Source organism: Mesoplodon bidens, assembly GCF_964165515.1.
Source record: "Mesoplodon bidens genome assembly, chromosome: 9".
Lineage (NCBI taxonomy): Eukaryota > Metazoa > Chordata > Mammalia > Artiodactyla > Ziphiidae > Mesoplodon > Mesoplodon bidens.
The window spans coordinates 100,017,088-100,034,696 of record NC_138166.1 but is presented as its reverse complement, the minus strand read 5'-3'; the positions used below and the strand labels follow the sequence as shown (position 1 = coordinate 100,034,696).

The window sequence follows — 17,609 nt, the reverse complement described above, 5'->3', positions numbered from 1 at the left end:
TGAGCCAGGTCACAGAACGTCAGGGCTGGCGGAAACCTCGAAAACATTGTGGTTAAGTCTATAGGCGAGTAAACCTGGGCCAAGAAAGGAGAAGGGATTTTATCGTGAGACCTCAAACAGCTCCCCTCAGGCCCTTCGGCATCAAGCGTCTTTTTCCTAGACCCTCTACCCAGGCTGAACCTCCCCAATTCCAGGAGGGGCGGGGTGAGGGCAGGACATCCTCTGTGAGTGCCGCCCTCACCGGAGCCGGGCCGCCTCGGCCATGGGCCTGCACTGTCCGGCCGGGCCGGGGAGTCGCCGCCGCCGCCGCCGGGTGGCCCACGCAGGCCAGCCCCCGGCCTCTCTGCAAGCTCTCCCGTGCTCTCGCGGCCGTCGGGCCGGGCTGCTCCGGACGCGCGGGAATGAAAGGAACCTGACGAGCAGCAGCAACGGAACCACGCGAGCGCGGGGCACGCTGCCCCGGGCCACGAGCTGGGCCCCACCCCGCCGCCCGGAGGCGGCTCCCCATTGGTCAGACCGGGAAGCTCCGCCCCCGCCCCTTGCACGGGCGACCCCGGCAGCCCGGAGCCTGCCCCCCATTGGCCGGCCCGGAGGCCCCGCCCCCGCGGTGTGCGCCAGGGCTTTGTGGGCGCGGGGCAGGGGTGGGCGCCAGTTCCGTGGGAGCGCCCGGCGCGAGGGCCGCTTTCAAGCGTGAATGCGGACCCGAGCTCGGACGAGCAGCCCACCCGCGTGGCGGGCGGGGGCTTTCCGCACCGCCGCGGACTCCCAGAGAGCAGGAACCAGGTCACGTGCACGTATAGAGTCCAACATATTTATTGAGCACTGATGGGGCCAAGGTTCCACCACCGTCACAGTTCTTAAGGGCCTTTAACACCAGAACCCCAACTTTGCTTTACAAATGAGAAACCCGAGACCCAGAACTGGGGGTCTGGGGTCAAACCAGGCTCCAGCCTCCCAGGTGACGCAGCCTCCGTTGACTCATTTTAGTGTAAAGAATGTCCTTTGAACACCTATTGAGTGCCAGGCAAACTCACAGGGCCTCGCCGGGAGCCTGGCACACTGAACGCTTTGGAAGAGGAGCACCACTGCACAGTAACTGCTGCTTCTGTTAGAGTCTGCATATCTACACAGGGCATTAAGCATTAGAAAAGCCTGGAAACTCTGAGGCCTGAGGCCTTCCAAGGAAACACCTGAGACTAGCTCTTGCAGCTGAGGGCTAAGCTCTCAGCAGCTTCACTACCACTACATCCTGTCTGAGCACTTGCTGACAGCCCAGCCCTGACTGTGGGGCCCTGGCAAGGGCTGGGAGATACCAAACAGAATCTATGGCAGGGAAGGGTGGCACCTCTCCCAAGCCCAGAGGAGCTGGGCTGAGCGGTCACTGACGTGTACACTCTTGCCCCAGAGATGACAGCTATGTTTCCATCTGCCCCCAACCCTGTTCAGGACTTTAGGAGAGGTACGAGGGTCAGAGGGGGGCAAGAGGAAGTGGCACAGCCAGGGACCCAGGCACCTGGAAGCAGGCCTGAACACCGGACACTTCACATAGTGCCAGATAAGTAAGAGAACAATCAGAAGAGCTGAGGACCCATCACTCCAGCTTCAAAATCACCCAAACCGAGGGCTGGTCTATGGGGAGCACCCAAAGTGGTGTGATTTAAGAGGCACAAGAAACTAGCTGCCATCAAGACTTCTCCACGAGGCCCAACGCTATTGCCCGAACCTCCACAGTTTGAACCTCATTGCTTTGGTGAGAATTTGTTCCACTGAGGTACAAAAGGCTCCTGGGGGATACAGCCCAAAGGGAAAGTCTTACCTCACTCTGCACCCGTGGGACCTTCCACTCACTCCAGAAAATAAAGGTCCTTCTTGATTCTGACTGGGAAGAGGGCTGGAGATCAACATGAAAGAGAAAGGGGGCCCTGAACTTGAAAGGAAGGTCGAAATCAGGCTTCCTATTTGTCCCGCTGTGCCTCTAAATCTATTATGACCCTGACAACTCTAAGGTGAGGTAGGATGCACTGGGGTCATTACCACCTTCGACAGACAAGTAACACGAGGATGGAGGTGGTTAAAAGATTCACCTAGATCTCCTGGCCTAATTCTACTCTGAGCCCCAAGTTCTAGGAGACAACCCCCTCCTTTAATGTAACAAATCGGGCCTGGCAACCCCACAGTCCATGTGGGCTGACCAGCCTCACTCAGACCAGGATCTTCCTCTCAGGAGGAACTTCCTGGGCCCGCTTTGCACCTGACCTCCCCCACCCCCCAGGTGTCAGGTGGGGTCCTGTCCACGGAGCGTGCACACCCATGAACACTGAGACCTTGGGGGAAATGCCATCCACTCCAGGCTGCAGTTCCCCACTCTCAGCTGATTACCAAAATCAATCATGGATGTGAACACCCACTGGGGAAAGGACCAGGAATACTGGGAATCAGTCTAGGCCAAGGAACACACACCTGGGAAGACACCTGGGTTCCAGGGCAGTAGCCAAGGCATCCCCATCAACAGGCATTCCCAGGCTGGTCTGGAAAGTCCCTCTGCCATCCCCACACACAAGGAGGTGGCAGAATAATCCCTGGCCCTCAGGAGTTCTTGGTTCCCTTTACAACCACACACAATACTTACAGAAGCACTTAGAAAATATCAATAAAAAAAGTTTCAAAATAACAGTAGAAAACTTAAATTTCCAGTGCCTATTCTTCAGGCTGTCTGTCCACTCTGCTGTTTCTCGTGTTGACAGAAGGCCAAGACCTCTGTGTATAAAATCAAACCCCAGGCTCTCCGTGTCTCAAACACCCCCTACTAGAAAGGCCATGGCCTCTGGTCCTGTTGCCTGTCCATGGTACCCGTCAAAGGCCCCCACCAAAGCTTGGCATCCCCTGAGCCTTAGTGGCTCCTGTATAAGTCAGGAATGTAGAAAAGGCAGCAGAGTGACAAACTTAGGAAACTGAGGCATCCGGCACGCATACACTCTGTCATCAAAAAGGCCACTGCTTCCCATTTGAATGAAGGGAAAAAAGCTCTCTCCAAAGCCATCCCAGAAGGAGGAACCAGCATCAGGCACAAGTGGAAAGGCTCCGCCGGTGGAGAGGTGGTCCTGCAGGGTGTGCCCCGCAGGCTCCTGCCCGGTCAGCCCTCCTCGGAGGGGCTGGGCCGTGCCAGCGGCGGGCTGCCCAGGCGGGCGGGGGGAGCCGGAACGTGCGGGCCGCCCTGGCCACGCGCGTGCGTCTGCATGTGGACCGCCAGGTGGTGGTTGCGGTTGAAGGCGCGGCCGCACTCGGGGCACGGGTAGGGCCGCTCGCCCGTGTGGATGCGCTGGTGCCGGAAGAGGTCCGAGGGCCGGCGGAAGGCCTTGCCGCAGTAGGGGCAGGCGGGCCAGCCCTGGCTGTCGCCGGTGTGCAGGCGCTGGTGGAGCAGCAGGCTCTTCCGCTGCTGGAAGAAGCGCAGGCACTCGCTGCAGTGGTACACCTTGGCGGCCGCCGGCCTCCGCCCCACGAAGCAGCGGCGGCCCTCGGGTTCCTCTGGGAGCCAGCGGATGACAGGACCGGGCACCACCACCTCCCCCGGCTCCAGCGCGGGGTGGGCACGTGCCCCGGCCCCGGAGGCCGAGCCGCCCCGGGCCTCCCCGCGCTGCTGCTCCTCCTCTGCGTGGGTCCGTTGGTGAATGGTCAGGTTGATCTTCAAGCGGAAGCTCTGTCCGCAGTCAGGGCAGGGGAAGGCCCTCTCTCGCCGGCGGGGGAGGATGCGAGGCGGCTCGCCCCCCGCCCCCGGTGCCCCCGGTGGCAGAGGGTCCCCTGCCCGCGCCCTGGGCAATGCCCCCGAGTGAAGCCGGCCGGAACCCCCGGTCCTGCTCCTGGGCCCTTTGGGGAGTCTACACTCTGGCTGGCTCGGGGACTCCCCCAGGTAGAGCTGCTCAGGCATCATCTCGTCCTCAGATTGTGCTTCCGTCTTGATGACCATACCGCCACCACCTGGCAAATGGAGTCTGCGTTGATTTCAAGCGGGCCACACCGCCGGCCCCCACCCGGGCCACAGACCCAGTCCCGGCCTCCCGGCGCGGCTCCAGCCACACCAGCCCCGCCCGCCCCCAGCCTTCCCCGGGCCCCTCCTCCTCCCAGCGCTCCCAGCCAGAGCAGGGGAACACTGCTGCAAACCCAGGAGCTGGGGTCAGGGGTCAGGGGTCAGACCGGGAGGCAGATGGGTGGGAAAACGAAAGGCAGACAAAGGGAGGCCTATGTCCTGGGCCCTGAGGCATGCTGACCATGCGGGACCTCCAAAGTTCTGACGACTTTAGTTCTGATCTGTGAATGACAATGAGCCCTGCGGGCCATGATGCCCCCAGACTAGGTAAGAGGCTTCGGGCCTGGAGGTGGTGGGTGACTGAGCCCCCCTCAGAGCTACGCAACCAGGTAACAAATCCACACCGACCGTCCACCACCTGCCCGGCACCATACTCTCAGGTGACAGAAAGCAGGCACGAGTCCTGGGCTTCCCAGCTGGGCCTCAGTGCGGGTCACGCTTGACTCTGAGGTGGGACTCAGGCAGCGACAGGTGGTCTCAGCAGCAGCTTCAGGGGTCCCTGTCGCTGAGGAGGCCGGTCCTGGCCGCAGAGCCCTGCCTGGAACCTGGCATTCTCCCACCTCCTCCAGCTGCTGGTCACCTCTGGTTTCCTCTGGAGCCAGCCAACCATTCCCCAGGATCCGGCAGCCTCAGCTGCTAGACCGCACAGTCTGCTCAACGGTGACAGGGAACCCTGCCCGCTGCCTATTAGAATGAAAATCTTCAGCCCTCATTAGGCAACTTCCAAGATCCAAGACAAGAGTGATTTCTATTCTTGCTGAAGCCTGAGCTTAAACCACAAGCCGGGAGGCCACTGAGGAAGAGAGCCCTTAACTGGTGAACCTCCAGGGCAGCGCCCGACAGCTAGACCTTGGGTTCTCTGCTCACCACTCACCCAGTAATCCTCACAGATTAACTCATGGCAGAACTTTATTTCTATGTCAGAAATGACCCACTGTTCTTAATTTAGTCCTCCAGCTACAGAATCGTTAAGAGTCTAAGAACCATGTAAACTTTGAGGTAAAACCTTGTTGCACTGAAGAGGCCCCCATGGTGGTCTTGAGCTTAGAAATTAGTGAGGGTCTTGGGCCCTCTTCTCTGTGAAGGCCAAGGCCAGATCTCTTCATCTGCAGCCCACCTGCAGCCACACACAACCCCAAGGCGGGCCCAGATCTCATGCTTGCCTCCCAGCAAAGCAGGTACCAGGATGGAATGGGGGGACAGCTGGATCCCTGTTGGGCCAAAATAGGCAATAATCGCTTTCTTTTTTCCTGCTTATCAGGATGTAAGCCCGGTTTATAGGAAACACACAGACTCTAAGCAGGAAGAGCTAAATTTAAATCACAGGCCTCCAGACTCCAGCTGCAAGACGCGAGAGGCTGTGAGGCTGGGCCACTTCACAGGGTGGCTGTGAGGAGGCCACACCTGGTGGCACACAGCTTGTTTTAAGCAGCACCTTTCCAGCCAGACCAGACCACGATGGGGGAGGAAGAGGACCATAGGTGATCTGGGTCCCCAGAGCCCCAGGGGAGTAATACTTGGAGGGTGAGGGAGGGAGCCCTCAGGAGGAAACCCCTCACCAGGTCCATCATGCAGCCCTACCCACTCCCAAAGGGCCCCTGAGTTCCTCCGAGGCGCTGCTGTGGCCACAGGGCCTCTTCCCTTCACTCACCTGGCCCCGTGCCGGGCAGGATGTCCCTGGGAGGGGAGGTGGGTGACTCCCCATCTGAAGATTCTTCCTCCCGTTTAACCGAGGACAAAACGCTAGTGCTGGCTAGCGGTCCTGTGAGAGAGAGTCCCATGAGGGCCTTTCCCAACATCAGGCTCCCACAGGGAGACCCAGCCATTCCCTAGCAGGCCCAGGACACGCTCAAGCACCTGCGGCCCAGGAAGAGGGAGCACCGGGTTCTGTCCCAAGGTGGCAGGTGCCCCACCCCGCAGCCTCTGCTCAGAGGTGGGCGGAGACCGGGGAAGGCCACCACCCCCAATTCCCATGCAGGTGGTGCTAACACCTGGCCCCTCTGCATCTGGGGGTCACCCTGATGGGCCTCAAAAGGACAGAGGGTTTGGGGAGGCCCCAGGGCACAGCACCAGGTTTGCAACAGAGCAAGGACAATGAGAAGGTCCTAGTCCTCTTACACACTGGCTGGGAAGGATGGACACAGGGAAGTGGGGATGGGGTTGTCACCTCCAACTGCAGGGGCCCATATTCAGTGGGGAAGATGCACAGAAGTAACTGGATAGAAAGCAACCCAGAGACTGAACGGTCGGGCCAGCAGGAGGGGGACGCCAAGCCAGCACAGAGCAGTCTGGAGACAGAAAACAAGCCTCTGGGTCACCTGCCAAGTGCTACGCTAAATGCCCCCTGAATATACTCCATTTTTGTGACAGGATGGGCAAGAATTTCCTTTAAACAAAAGCAGAGAACACTGGAAGCGGTGACTGGAGCTTCACCGGTCTTCAGAAGAGGACACTCACTGAGGAACACACATGCCGGCACTCTGCTAGACATACGACACGTACTGCCCCATTAACAGGATTGTCTTAAGAACCCTGAAGAGACCCATGTCCCCCTCCTGTGCCCTTCCCCTCACTCCAGCCCGACCAGTATACCTGGCCCCCAACATACCTAAGTAACTTTGCTTAGACTGTTCTCTCCTGCTGAAAATACCCTATGTTCCCAGCAAAATCTACTTCTAAGGCCTGTCTCAGGGGCCCCTTTTCCAGGAAGCCTGTGCAGCCTTGCCCGGCCCGGCCCAGCCCCCAGCCATCTTTCCCTACCTCGAGCTGCAGCACTTATGCTCAGTACCACTTGTCTGGTCCTGTTCACACGGCTGCCCAGTGCTCACTCACCGGTGCTCATTTCAGGTGGGGTTACTCTTGTTTCTGAGTCTTGCTGCTGCTTGGAGGCCTGACCTTCTTTTGGCTCCTTCTGGGCAGGGCTGACTGGGCTGGAGATGTGCTCTGGGTACGGAGGAAGGCCTGGGGAATGCAAATCAGTGACACTACGGGCAACACAGAGGTCTCCCAGGAGCCTCTGGGGAGTGGCTAAGTGCAGTCACCTGGAGCATCAGGTCAAACACAGGGTACGATAATTAAGTGAACTTTACTGATCGTCTGGTAACTAGATTCTAGACTAAAGCCTCCATGTCTGAGAAAAGGAAATGGTATATATAGCATGTTAAGTTATCCGATAGTACCACACAGGTCATGACACAGCAGGACCAAAGATCTGGCTTTTTAAGGACTCCTGGCTCAGAACGCTTCAACGGTGGTTCCCAATCCCAGGTCCTCCACCAGGCTGGTATATAAAGATCCCCTGGGGAGCACCCCCAAGATTCTTATCAGTTAGTTCTGGGTGGGCCTAGGAAGTATGCATTTTTAAAAAGCTTCCTAGGGGAGGGGGCTTCCTTGGTGGTGCAGTGGTTGAGAGTCCGCCTACCAATGCAGGGGACACGGATTCGAGGATTCGAGCCCTGGTCCGGGAGGATCCCACATGCCGCAGAGCAACTGGGCCTGTGCGCCACAACTACTGAGCCTGCACTCCAGAGCCCGCGAGCCAAGAGCCCATGCTTGGCAACGAGAGAAGCCACTGCGGTGAGAGGCCCGCACGCCACAACGAAGAGTAGCCCCACTTGCTGCAACTGGAGAAGGCCCGCATGCAGCAACAAAGACCCAACACAGCCAAAAATAAATAGAAAAAATAAATAAATTTATTTTTAAAAAAAGCTTCCTACGGGAAAAGACATGAATATTTCACAGAATAAAAAATTAAAATGGCCATAAACAAACAAAGCTACACTGTTACCATGGCCAGACAGACACTACAAGAAAACTACAGACCAATATCCCAATATGAACAAAATGCTAGCAAACCGAATTCAGCAGCATATTAAAAGGATCAAATATCATAGCCAAGTGGAGTTTATTCCTGGAATGCAAGGATGGTTCTACATATGAAACTGGATCAATGGAATACACCACTTTAAGAAAATGAAGGGGGGAAAAAAAAACCACATGGTCATCTCGGCTGATACAGAAAAAACATTTGACAAAATTCAGCACCCTTTTATGAAAAAACTACTCAGAAAACTAAGAATAGAAGGAAACTACCTCAATATAATAAAAGCCTTAATAAAGAAGGAAATTCTGACATATGCTACAACATAGATGAACCTTGATGATACTGTGCTAAGTGAAATAAGCCAGCCACAAAAAGACAAACAGTGTATGATTCCACTTATATGAAGTACTTAGAGTACTCAAATTCATAGAGACAGAAAGTAGAACTGTGGTTGCCAGGGACTGAGAAAGGGGGGGAGTGTTATTGTTTGATGGGTACAGAATTTCAGTAAAAGAATAAAAGACATGAATGGTGGTGATGGTGGCACAACATGGTGAATGTATTTAATATCACTGAACTGTATACTTAAAAACAGTTAATATGGTAAATTTTATGTTATATGTATTTGACTAAAATAAGAAAAAAATAATAAAGTGCTAATACACAGCTCAATATAGATGAACCTTGAATACATTATGCTAAGTGAAAGAAGACAGACACAAAAGACCACATACTACATGATTCCATTTACATGACATGTCCAGAATAGGCAAATCTACAGAGTCAGAAAGCAGATTTGTTGTTGCTTATGGCTGGGGGGCTGGGAAGGGGTTCAGGGTGATAGCTGAAAGATACAGAGCTTGTTTTTGAGGTGACAAAAATGTTATAAAATTGACTGTGGTGTTGGCTGCACTTATCTATGAATATGATAGAAATGTATACTTTAAATGAGTGAATTGTATGGTCTGTGAATTATTTCTAATAAATCTATTTTTTTTTAACTACACTGAAGTACTTCTTACCTATTATGCAGACAAAAATCCGACAAGTCCGACCATATTCTCTAGTGGCAAGGCTGTGGGGAAAGAGGCCCTCTTTCACAATGCTGATGGGAATGTAAATGATACAACCCCTATGGAGGGGGATTTGGTGATAAATTCTTTAAAAATTGCATATTCATTTACCTTTGACCCAGCAGTCCAGCTTCTGGGATCCTATCCCAAAGATAAACTGACAAAAATATGAGCTGATTTATGCACAAGATATTCCCTACAGCATTATTTATATCAGCAATATACTGGCTATTCCCCAAATAATCCATCAGTGAAGACTGGTTAAATAAACTATGGTATATCACATCATAGAACATTCCATATTCACACAAAAAATTAGGAAGATCTCTACATACTGCTATGAAGTATTTCGAAGACAAAAAGTATGGGGGAATACAAAGGTATCTATGTATTAGTGATATTTTCAAAAGAAAACACTGGAGTATAAACAAGAAGTTAATAAAAATGGTTATCTATAGGGAGAGGGAGGGGATAAGGGTGGAAATGAGACCTCCCTGAGTGTATCCTGTTAAATCATTTTGACTTTGCAACCATGTCTTACATGTTCAAAAAGTTAAATTAAATCAGAATTAAAAAGAGCCATCGCTAAAAACCTAAAATTAAGCAGGGGCTACCCTGGTGGCACAGTGGTTACGAATCTGCCTGCAGGGGACACAGGTTCGAGCCCTGGTCCGGGAAGATCCCACATGCCGCGGAGCAACTAAACCTGTGTGCCACAACTACTGAAGCCCGCATGCCTAGAGCCCGTGCTCCGCAACAAGAGAAGCTACCGCAATGAGAAACCCCCGCAATGAGAAGCCTGCGCACCGTGATGAAGAGTAGTCCCTGCTTGTTGCAACTAGAGAAAGTCCGCAGGCAGCAACGAAGACCCAATGCAGCCAAAAATAAATAAATTAAATAAATAAATAAAAATAAATAAGTAAAATTAAGCAGAAACAAAAAAACCTAACTGTATATCAAGTTGGTGGCATAACCACATAGAGAAAATAATTATTTCAAGCGACTTTAAAAGGCATTATTTTGTCTATTAAGTCCTGAATGAAATATGCATTCAGATGACAAAAAGAGCTGCAAAGAAATCTCAAATTTCAATTAGAAGTGTAATTGTTGGTAGTAATATTGACTCAATTATTTGAAATTATTTCCAAATTATTATTATTCCAAATAAGATATTATAGGATAATGAAATATTAAGATTTGGATACAAGATAATGCAAATAAGTAATTATGCTAATATAGTGAGGAATTTAAGATGTCCATGTAAAAGTGACATACAAGTATAAAATCAAAGGACATTAAATTTGAATTAGAAATATCATTACGAACTCATGATTTTTTTCTTCTCAAAAATACATATTTTCTGAGAAGGCCTAGAAGTAATGCCAAAAATTAGCAACTACTGGAACTCATACTGCAGTCTCTGAATACCATTCCTAACTGAAAGAAATAAAATTTCTTGGAGAAACTCTTATTCCAGGTCTGGGGAAGGAAATATACAAGATGAAACTAGAACATCTTATGGTGTCTGAACGCCATCAAAGTTACATCAAAATGACCTATAGGTCAACTTGAAGGGGCTCCCAAGAGCTAAAAATGGGACAACTTTCACCCGTAGGTGAAACGGGTGAAGGCGGCTAGGGCGCAGCCCACCCTGGGTTAAGGGCCTGCGCTCTGTCCTGGCCTCACGGCTCGGAAGCGCGGGAGGCTGGGGACATGGATGGACTGTCCCCAGCCACACCCCCATCTTGCCCCCACTCACCAGCGCCCAGCCTCCTTGGGCGTGCTTCCTCTCTGTCACTCCCCTCCTCCCGGCCCCTCGGGCCTTCGGGGCAAGGCTCCTCTCCCCTCTCCATCCGGGTGAGGATGTCCGGTTTGGAGATGGCATAATCTGCACACAGAACAGAGGCAGCTGGGTCAGGACTACACACCCGCCACACAGTGGCCCACAGAGATGCAGAGACCCCCAGAGGAACAGAAGCCAAAGCCAAGACCCAGACTGCAGGAGGCCCATCTGTGGACCGAGGCCCAGAGCGCCGCCTACATAGCCTTACCCAGGGAGACCAGCGTCTCGTAGTTGCCCCGCATCACGTGCTTGTACAGTTCCTTCTGCCACTCGTCCAGCTTGCCCCACTCTGGCTCAGAGAAATACACGGCCACATCATCAAAGGTCACGGGCACCTGGAACCACAGTGTCACGCACGCTCACCGGCACGCTGACAGGCACGGGCTGTCCCACCCCCGGCGCCCAGGGCTTACCTTGGGGGCCTCGCCCTTGCTGCCCGGGGGCAGCCGCAGGATCCAGAAGTTCCTGTTCCTCAGAAGGTTCTCCACGTTCTCCAGCCGCCTCTGCAGCAGCCCGTACTCCTGCAGCAGGGTCCCCAGCACCGCCCACTTGCCCTCCAGCTGGTTCCCCAACTCCACGGCCGTCTTCTCGCAGTCGGCCAGCTTCTTCTCGGCCTTCCCTGTCCGCCCCTCCAGAGTCAGCAGGCGGGCCAGGCAGGAATCCACCTTCTTCTCCAAGGCCTGGATGGCGGCCACCACCGTCCACAGCGTGATCTCCGTGGAGTAGAGGTATGAGCTCTTCTCAGCAGCCAGCTGGGGTGATGGAGAAGGCGCCGAAGGCCTTTCATCCCCTGTTTGCTTGTCCCTCTCTGGAGCCTGTCCACAAGAGAAAAGAGAGATGTGATCAGAATTATCCAGTCAAAATGTCCATCTCTAAAAGAAACCTCAGAATGGTACCTGCCCAGGTGAAGCCCCATCTGGGATCCTGAGGACCAGTCAGGCAGCCGGGGATGGGGAGGGGGGACATCCAGCCTCTAGGACAGGAAACACTGGCTGGACCAGGGTGTTAGCAAGTGGGAAACAGGAGGAAAGGCATGGCCAAAGTGGGAAAGCATGTGTGGCCTCACACAGGTGAGTTCCTTTCCGGGTCTCAGTCTCCTCCTCCGAAACTCAGAAGCTCTGCAGTCAAACAACCCGAGTGCAGCCGGCAGCTCCACTACTCATGAGCTGGCTGACTTTGGCAAGGTTTGTTAAGCATTTCAACTTCAATCCCACATCTATAAAATGGGGGTAATAACAGTGCCTACATGATAGGATTGTAAGAATGAATGGTACAGTCTTTGTAAATAGCACTTAACAATGTCCAGCACATGGCAAATACTCAATAAATGTGAGCCCTGTGTTGTTGATCATGAGGAGGATGATGACGATGGTGGTTCTGGCTCAGGGATGCAGCAGTTCAAATGGCCTTTTTCCTCCACCTCTTTCATTACAATGTCCTTCAGCATCTCGGAAAAGAGCTCCTGCAGTGCCTCAGCTTACCTTGGTGCCTGATGACAAGGTCTCAGTCCCAGTTCATCTCGCTAAAAGCTTTGTTGGAAAGGTGAATTGACACTTCACCCCTTCACTGCACTCACCCTCATGGTCAAATCACCATCAAGTCCTATCCGTGTAACTTCTGAAACTATCTCAAATCCATCCTCTTTTCTCCTTCTGTGCCGTGACTAGTCCAAGTCCCAATCATCTTTCCCCCAAACCACTGCAATCCTGCCCAGCTGGTCTCCCCAGTTCGCCCTTCTCCCCCCACAATGCACTTTCCACAGGGTGATCAGTAATCTTTTAAATACACAGACTAGATCATTTTAGTCCCTGATCAACAGCTTCCCGTGTACCCAGAATAAAACCTAAACTTCTTATCGTATCCCAGCCTACCTCCCTGACCTTATATCCTCCTGGGTATCAACTACACTCCAGCCACCCTGGTCTCCTTGGATTCCAGTGATACACCCAGCTCTCTCCTCCACCTTTGTGTTAGCTCTTCCCACACCTCTCTGCATGCCTGGCTCCCTCTCGTATAAGGCTCCAGCTTAAACACTGCCTCAAAGAGACCTTCGCCGACTGACACATCTAACATAGGCCCCCTGCTAGTCCCTTCCTTCACAGCACTAATAATCTATGATCGTGCCATGTGTATGCCTGTGTTATAGTTTGCTTCCCCCATGAGAACATAAGCTCCATGATGATGTAAGCTTCTAAAAGACTGCCTCATTCATAGAATATGCTCAATAAATACCTACTGAATGAGCGACTGACTAAACAATTAAACAACACATTCATTCAATAACAATTACTGAACATCTGTCATAGTAAAGGAGCAATGGGGATGCAGAAAAAAATATGTGGCTCTTCCTTCTCCCGGAGAAAAGTTTTGTACAAAAATAGTCATAATAAATTAAATAATAGTGTGATACCACGGGCTATCGAAAGTTGAGGGCAAATCTGTCCTGTTTGAGGAGTTTCTTGGGACCTCAGGTGCTACAGGACAGCAGAGGAAAAGGGGCGGGTGGATAAGAATGGTCAGAAAGAGTACTGAGAAAGTGGCCCTGGGCTAAGTGGGAGCTGAAAAGGTCACTTGTCCCCCTACAGAAAGGCCTTCCTGGGGGCCATAAACCCCAAGAACTCCCATCCTCTTCTCCCTTGCACTCAGAGGACCCTTAAAAAAGCACACAGCAAACTCACTAGTTAAAGAGGAGAGAAAAGTTCCTCCTTAAAAATCATCCACAATAATCAGCATCCAGAAAAATCACGGCTTCAAAAACTTTATTAAGATGTATTAATAATAGTAGATACCATTTATTGAGCTCTTTACAAATGTTTTTCGAGTATGTCCAAAAAGGACAGAAGATTATTTTCTCCGAATTGGACACACTGCACATTATCAGCCGACATTGTAACATCTGCTAAACTAATCTTAAAACAAAAACAACAACAAAAAAACAACAACAAAAGCACCACACCTACAATCCCACCAGTAAACAGCACTTAACACCTCTTAGGTGTCAGAAGAACACTTGGGCACCTTAAGGGGGGTGTAACTCCGGAGCCCCTGGTGGACGTCAGGCTCTGGCCTCTACTAGGTGGGCGACTTCGGACCGCTCCCCGCCCCGAGCCTCAGACTTCGGTCGGCAGAACCGAACGGGGTCGGCGCCCCTGCCCCCCTGCCTGCCCCCGGGGCCGCCGGACCTCCAGTGAGACAATGGACGGGGCGGGGAAACAGCCATTCGGTCCAAAGACGAGGGCTTGTCATCTTAAGTGTAACTAGAAAGCCCGGCCTGTCCCCCGACGTCGGGGCCGTCCGCCCGCCGCGCCCGGCCTCGCGTTTGGGCCGCCCGGCCGCTCGGCCTCAAAGCCCGGCCCGGACGAGGGCGTCTAGGCGGCACGAGAGGGCCCGAAGCGCGGGCCTGGGCGGAGGCGGCGCCCGGGCCGCTCGGGCCGCCCGGCCGAGACCCGCGCGGGCCCACGCGGCGGTGGAGTCGGCGGCCTGGCCGGGCTGGGCGTCCGCGCGGGGGCGCTTACCGGGGCAGGAGCCGCTTCGGCCATGGCTGCCCGCGTCCTTCTCTCGGCGGCTCTCCTCAGGCCCGGCTTGTCGGGCCCGGCGCGGCGCTGCGCGGGGCGGCGGCGGAGGCGGAGCTGAGCCACCCAGCCTCGGAGCTCCTGCCGCGCGGCCGCGAGCTGCGTCCGAGCCACGTGCCCCGCCGGCCCTTTAAACAAGAGCTGCGCTCGCGGCCCGGCCCGAGGGCGCGCACAGCGCCCCCTGCAGCCCGAAGGACCGCACGCCCGCGGCCCGCGGCCTTCCGCGCCCACCCGCCCCGGCGGCCGCGGGGGTCTCTCGGGGGGAGCGGGGTGCCCGCCCTCTCCTGGGCCGCGGTAGTCGACGCCGGGCCTCACGCGCCGCGGGGCCCTCCAGACGGGCTCCCGTCGGGCGGAGGCGACCCTCGGGCCTGGGCCGAGCGGCGCGGGCCACGCGCAGGGCCGGCACGGTTGGACCCTAACCTCTCTCCGGGGTGCTGGGGGAACCCAGCCAGGGAGCTAATAACGGAAACGTGCAGGAAACTTCGAAGCTTTGGGGGAAGAAGGTCAGTCATTGCCGGGTAATCTCAAGTGTATGCACTTGATTTGCCGTTTGAACACCTCTAATGGACCCAAAGTGACTATACATTTTGCCTGGGAATAGCCAGGGGGGTGGGAGGGATCGATAAGGGTTTTTAAATTTTATTAGTTTTCCAGAACAAATAGAAAGAACTCAGGAAAATTTTATTTCCTTAAAAAAGAAAAAAAGCCCCGCCTCCCTCACCAAACCTCCGTTTGGGGACCCTGGGTCTCCTCCTCCTTCCCTGGGGCCCACCTTCCCAGCAGACACGCGGCTCGAGCATCCTCCGCAGAGTGCTCTGAAGCCCTCTTTGCCACGCCCAGTCTTCACTTGCGCATCAGCCACCAGCTGGGGATCCTCTGCAGCAAGAGTAAATCCATCACTAATTCAGGCCCTGAGGCATCTTGAATAAACGACTCAATCTAGGACCTATTTTCCTCATCTGCAACCCACGAGCCTTGCTCTGGAAAACCAGTTAATCACTGAATATAAAGTAAAATATGCTGCATGCCATTTAACTTTTATTTTCCATCTTTTCTGCATTTCCCAGTCATCTCACTCTTTGTCCAACAAGCCCGGAGTCTTCCCACTAGAAATTACTCTGCAGTTTTGTTTCTTTGTGTGTATGCTTTGTTTTCGTTTCTTTTCTTAGTATTTTTTTCTTGGGAGGGAGGGAGAAAATGATTTGCCCATGTATTTGATCCAAGCAAAAGTGTGGTCAATCAATATAATAAGAACATAAATAAATTGATACCTTCTCCAAGTAAGGTGCACCCGTAGAATTTGGGGCAAGGTTAGGAAATGTTATTTTAAGGTAACAAGAAGTCCAATCAATATATGGCATTGTTTATTGTGGAAATCCTTGTTGAAGTAACCTGACCTTAAGACAGTTTGTAAACTTGTGCTGAAGACAGGAAGAGCATCCCTCGGTTCTCAGCAGGGGTTAGTAAGACCAAAATATTAAGGACTATAAATTTCTTATAAATTTATAAGTTGTGATCTCATAAAGTAAGTTAATGTCCAAGGCAAACAGAAAGAGTCTGGAAAATGGATTGGAGAGGAAGATGTTAGTACTAAACAAGCTTTGTTCAGGGAAGAGTGCTCTAATTTTTGACAGCTGGTCTGAGTTTTTTAGAAGAGTTTCTGTAAGTCAGCATTCAAACTTCAGTGTGCATCATGCTCTCTTGGAGTGCTTGTTAAAATACAGACTGTTGGGCGCCAGTCTCAGAGTTTCTAGGCCTGAGGCTGGAGTGGGTAGGAGTCCAGAATTTCATTTCTAACTAGTTGCCATGAAATGCTGATTCTACTGGTTGAATGAGCACACTGCCCTGTGCGTTAGCTCCCAAAGCTGCCTCTCATTCCCATGCTCTGATTTTATAAATATATTGAACAAAAAATACAAAAACTGGACACCATAATGTGGTTTCCGCAGCAGACCAGCCTGGGTGTCAGGCCAGGTGTAGCCCTAATATAAATTAAAATTACTTGCATCCTTCGTTATTAATCTGTCTCCTGTGGAGTTGCTCTTTTCTGGATCAGGTCTCCAGGGCCTGAATACCTCTGGGTGAGTTGGCAACACTGGATCTCCAAAGTAGAGGCACAGACCCCGCAGGGACAGGGGTGACTCCACCCAGGTGCAGCCCACTCTGAGACAGTTGGCCATCGGCCTGTGCTGCAGAAGGTGGGCTGGTCAGAAGGTGAGGGCCGCTAAAACAACACCTTAGGGTCACGTAGGGTTGGGGGGCGGTCAAGATACTCAAGTGCTAGTGCCCTCAGCCAGGAGATGGGGCAGCTCAGAGAGAAAATTCCCGTGGTCCCCTCACCCTACCTTTAGATTAGAAAGTGGACCCACCCAGAATTGTAAAGTGGTAGGAGGGGAAGTATTAGCAGAGGGAGACCAGAAGCATAACGAAATCCCCCTTCCTCCACGAAGCCTTCCCTAGTTCAGACAGCACTGAGCTCCCTATCCTGTGAATTCCTGTTATACCTGTTCATTCAGTAAACGTGCGGTGACCAACTATGTGGGAAGCCCCCATGCTCAGAGCTGTGGAATCTGGATACAATTAAGACCTGGTCCCCGCCTTCAGAGAGCATCGCCTCCTGTTGACTCCACCTCGGTGATCTCGTCCATCACTCTCTTCCCGCTGAAGCTGTACCCAGTCAGATCCTCATTGGCTCTTGCTGTTCTCACTCAAAAACCTTCTAACACATCCCCCACCCCGGCAACAACAAAAGCATGCTGTACCTCTTCTGAGGCTTATAGTCCCAAATCGCAGCTAGATTCAGGTCACCCTTTTGCTCAAAACTCTCAGCTCCCCATTACTAACTCAATACAATCCAAACTCCTTAGTCTGACCCCAACCTCTCTTTCCAACCAAGTCCCCCACTACTCCCCTCCTCCCACCCCACCCTCCAGCCAAGTCGAATGAATTGGTGTTTATTGGTTCATGCCCCATAAGGTCTAGTTTGGTCATGTCTCTCCTTTTTAGAATGTCCTTCATCTCATCCTTAAAGATCCAGCTCAAATGTCATCTCTCATAAAGCCTTTCCCAATGTCCTGCAACTTGAATGTAATTGTTCTCTTACAGAATTTTAGCTTCACTTTCTATCTTCTATTAAAGTCCCTTGACAGCCTGTGAGCCCAAGAACAAAATCTGATTTAACCTTTTATCCCTCCCTCTGTAGACTCTGCACATG

The 17,609-nt window shown here is 52.7% G+C and overlaps 1 protein-coding gene across 1 annotated transcript; it reads right to left on the bottom strand.

Annotated features, from left to right (window-relative positions):
• Positions 1–807: 807 nt before the first annotated feature.
• Positions 808–14,468, bottom strand: ZNF783 (zinc finger protein 783). The gene is made up of 7 exons (XM_081243627.1): positions 14,339–14,468; positions 11,237–11,638; positions 11,032–11,158; positions 10,740–10,868; positions 6,917–7,045; positions 5,736–5,846; positions 808–3,975 (listed from the first exon to the last, which is right to left on the bottom strand). Exons 1-7 carry the CDS (start codon positions 14,360–14,362, stop codon positions 3,134–3,136), a joined length of 1,764 nt encoding a protein of 587 aa, XP_081099753.1. The 5' UTR covers positions 14,363–14,468; the 3' UTR covers positions 808–3,133.
• Positions 14,469–17,609: the final 3,141 nt, after the last annotated feature.